The sequence below is a fragment of the Talpa europaea genome (genome assembly GCF_964194135.1).
Source record: "Talpa europaea genome assembly, chromosome: 7".
Lineage (NCBI taxonomy): Eukaryota > Metazoa > Chordata > Mammalia > Eulipotyphla > Talpidae > Talpa > Talpa europaea.
This window is the reverse complement of record NC_140074.1, coordinates 53,035,993-53,039,277: the sequence shown is the minus strand read 5'-3', so window position 1 is coordinate 53,039,277 and position 3,285 is coordinate 53,035,993. Positions and strand designations below refer to the sequence as shown.

Below are 3,285 nucleotides of genomic sequence, written 5' to 3'. Positions count from 1 at the left end.
GGTGGGAAATGGTTGGATTTTTCCCCGATCTTGCTCAGTTTGCTGCTTAAAACAGATACACAGAAACAAAACAAAGTTAAAAATCCAATTTCTTTCTAAAGCTTACTTTTACTGATGGCTCCAATGAACTTTTCTCTTGCCATTTTGCATGGGGAGACTGCTGAAGTATGGCGGTGGATGCCAGGGGGGGAAGGATCAGTCCTACTGAAAGCTGCGGCCAAAGGGTCCCCCTGTATCCTGTCACCTCTTTGAACTTTTAGTTTGCCCATTGGGCCCAGGCTGCTTAATGGAAAGAAACAATGGACAATGGGTAAGATATATTTCTACCTGCTTGCTTGGAAAACTGCGTGAAGGACCCAGCAGTAATAGCTGCTGAATGGTCAGCACCTCATGCTTAAAAGATTCAAGAAATTATGCTATAAGCGCTGCCTGGAGGTAATCCAGAGACTTTACTTTGGTTAATGCTTGAGGTGAACTCCTTTCCAATCCCCCAGAACAGGGGTAGGTTGTGGGTGGCTATTCAGGCCTTGGGTGGGTTACAGATGCTGCCAAATATGAAGGGCAGCCCCCACCATGATGGGGCTCTTAAGGATCACATTGGGGGTGGGGTGTCGAATTCTGCAGTCCTTCTGTGTAACAGACGAGGACTGGGGTGTGTGAATGATGAGACTGGGTCACGCTGGGTAGCTGAGACGCACAGTCCAGACTCAGAGCCAGACCTGCTGTTCTCAGAGGCAGGAAAAACCAGCCAAGGTCAAGTGAAGCAGAGCGGTTTCTCCCATTAAAAAAAAAAAAAAAAAAGCTACTTCGTTTACTTCTTTTGCAAACTTGTCCTCCTCACCTTAAGAAGGAAGGCGCTATTGGAGCCTTTTATTGCAGGAACGTACTCAAAGGCACAAGAGGCCGAACCGCGTAAAAAAGGTCAGAATTTCGCGCAACAGAGGGACCAGTGAAGTTACGTGATCCCCCACAATTCGGATCCTAGACTCTAGCGTAGACACTACGCGCTTCCCCATTTATTATCAAAAGCCCATCCCGGCAGAATGTCAGAAAGGCATGTCCTTTTGGAGTCGCTCCTCGTTGTGGTGGGTCGTTGGTTCCCAGTCCGCTGGCGCAGGCTGCCTCTCCCCATCTCCTCCTATTTACAACAAGAAGGGGATGTGTGCGAGGTGCGCCGGGACGCAGAGCCTCTCCGGCCGGCCTACTGGATCCCTTCCACGTGGCTCTCAATTCGGTCCTCTCTCCAGTCCCGTCCTCAGGATACTTAGTGCTTGTGGACAGCAGAGGTATCTGTGACATTTCTACCGTGTGTTCGGCTCACATGGCGGACACGAACCGATCCACCCCGCCAGGATAAGCGGCCGCATGGCGCGCGTGATAGACCGCTCCACCGCTCCCTCCGAGCTGCCCTCCCGGATTGTAGCAGGGACCCAGAGCTCCGAACTGGCCGGGCGACGTGCGCCCATAGAAGTCCACCGCGCTCTCCACGCCGCCCCCGCCGCCGCCCGCGGGGGGCGAAGCGGGCCCGGCCAAGCGGCCCGCGGCGGCGAAGAGCGCGCTGCCGGCCCCTTGCGGGTACGCGCCGTCGGGGCCGGCGTAGGCGGCCGCGTACGCGGAGGGGTTGGCGGGCCGCGCCCCCGCGCAGCCGGCGTTCTGGTAGCCGCTGGTGGCGGCCGTGGCGCCGGCCGAGGCAAAGGCGCAAGACCCGGCGGGCCCCGACGGCGCGGGGCCCAGCTCCGGGCTAAGCGGCCGCTCGGGCACCAGGCCGAAGACGCGGCAGGGGCCCGGCGACGCGGCGGGGTAGTAGACCGGCGGCGGCGCGGCGAGCGCCGGCGGGGCATAGCCGGCATAGACGGCGCCCGGGTAGGGCGGGCGCGCGGCGGGCACGGCGCCCGGGAAAATGGCGGCCGCGGCGGCCGCTGCAGCCGCAGCGGCGGCGGCGGCCGCGTCGTGCATGTAAGCCGGGTAGGTGGAGAGGTCCGAGCGCTTGAAGCGCTTGCGGCGGCGCAGGAAGCTGCCGCTCTCGAACATGTCCTCCGCGTTGGGGTCGAGCGCCCAGTAGTTGCCCTTGCCCGGGCGGCCGGCCTCGCGCGGGATCTTGAGGAAGCAGTCGTTGAGCGTGAGGTTGTGGCGGATGCTGTTCTGCCACTTCTTGGGGTTGTCGCGGTAGAAGGGGAAGCGCTCGGTGATGAACTTGTAGATGCCGCCCAGCGTGAGGCGGCGCTCCGGCGCGTGCGCGATGGCCATGGCGATGAGCGCGATGTAGCTGTAGGGCGGCTTCCCGCGCTGCAGGGGGCGCTTGCGCCGCCGCCCCCCCGCGCTGCGGCCCGCGGCCTCCGCGGGGACCCCGGCCCCGGCCTCGCCGCGCTCCTCCTTCACGGACGCCAGCGCCTCGGGCTGTGGGGGCGGCGGCGGCCCGCTCTCGGCCGTCATGGCGCGGCCGTCCCGCGCGCCCCGGGCGTCCCCGCCGCCCGCTGCTGTCGAGGGGCGCGGGCGGGCCGGGGAGTCGCAGGACCCGGGGGGCGCGGGCGCGGGCGAGGACGCGGGCACCTCCCGCCGAGAGCTCGCCGCTTGCTCGCGGGCGGGCGCCGAGGGCACGGCTGCCCGGGCAGGGGCGCGCGGGGGGCGCGCGGGAGGCCCGGCGCCCGCACCTTCCGAGCGGGCTGAGAGGCGCGCGTGGCCCGCCCCCCCCGCGGCGCCGCTCGTGCTCCGGAGCGCGAGGTCAGGCGCCCGCGGCGGCGCCGCCACCAGGAGCAGGTCCGGGGCTCGGGACGAAGACTGCTCTGCGCGCGGGTGCCAGGCTGTCGAGGAGTTCGGAACTGGGCCCAGGTCTGGGGCGACGGCTGCGGGCCCGGCTTCCCCGCTGATCCGAGAGTAGCCGTCGAGGCCCCGAGCGCACGGGAGGCTGCGAGTCCGAAGGCCCCAAGCGAGGGCAGTTGGTGCGGGCGCGGGACACTCCGGTGGGGGCCGCTTAGGCCGCGCCCCTGCCGCGCGGAGGGCGAGAAGAAGGGGTGCTGGCGGCAAGCTTCGGGCGCGGGCCCGGCGGGGCGGCGGGCGAGTGTTGTCTCCGCAGGGCTGGCCTCCAGCCGCGAGACCGCTGGCGAGGCGCTTCCCTGTGTACTCCAGGCCGGCTCCTCCCTCCACCGACTTCTCCTTAAAGACGCGGGGAAACTTGGGGCGGCGCCCGTGCCCGCCCCCCGACTGCCCGCCCCCAGGTCCCAGGCGCACCTTCCCAGGTAGGCGCGTCCGGAGCCCCACTACGTCAGTGCGGGGAGGGCGCTTAGA

General features: G+C 66.2%; 1 protein-coding gene across 1 annotated transcript; it reads right to left on the bottom strand.

The window, feature by feature from the left end:
* Positions 1-1,317: 1,317 nt before the first annotated feature.
* FOXE1 (forkhead box E1) lies at positions 1,318-2,433 on the bottom strand (the record flags this gene model as incomplete). Its single annotated transcript, XM_084236614.1, has 1 exon — positions 1,318-2,433. One exon carries the CDS (start codon positions 2,431-2,433, stop codon positions 1,318-1,320), a length of 1,116 nt encoding a protein of 371 aa, XP_084092740.1.
* Between the last annotated feature and the right edge of the window lie 852 nt (positions 2,434-3,285).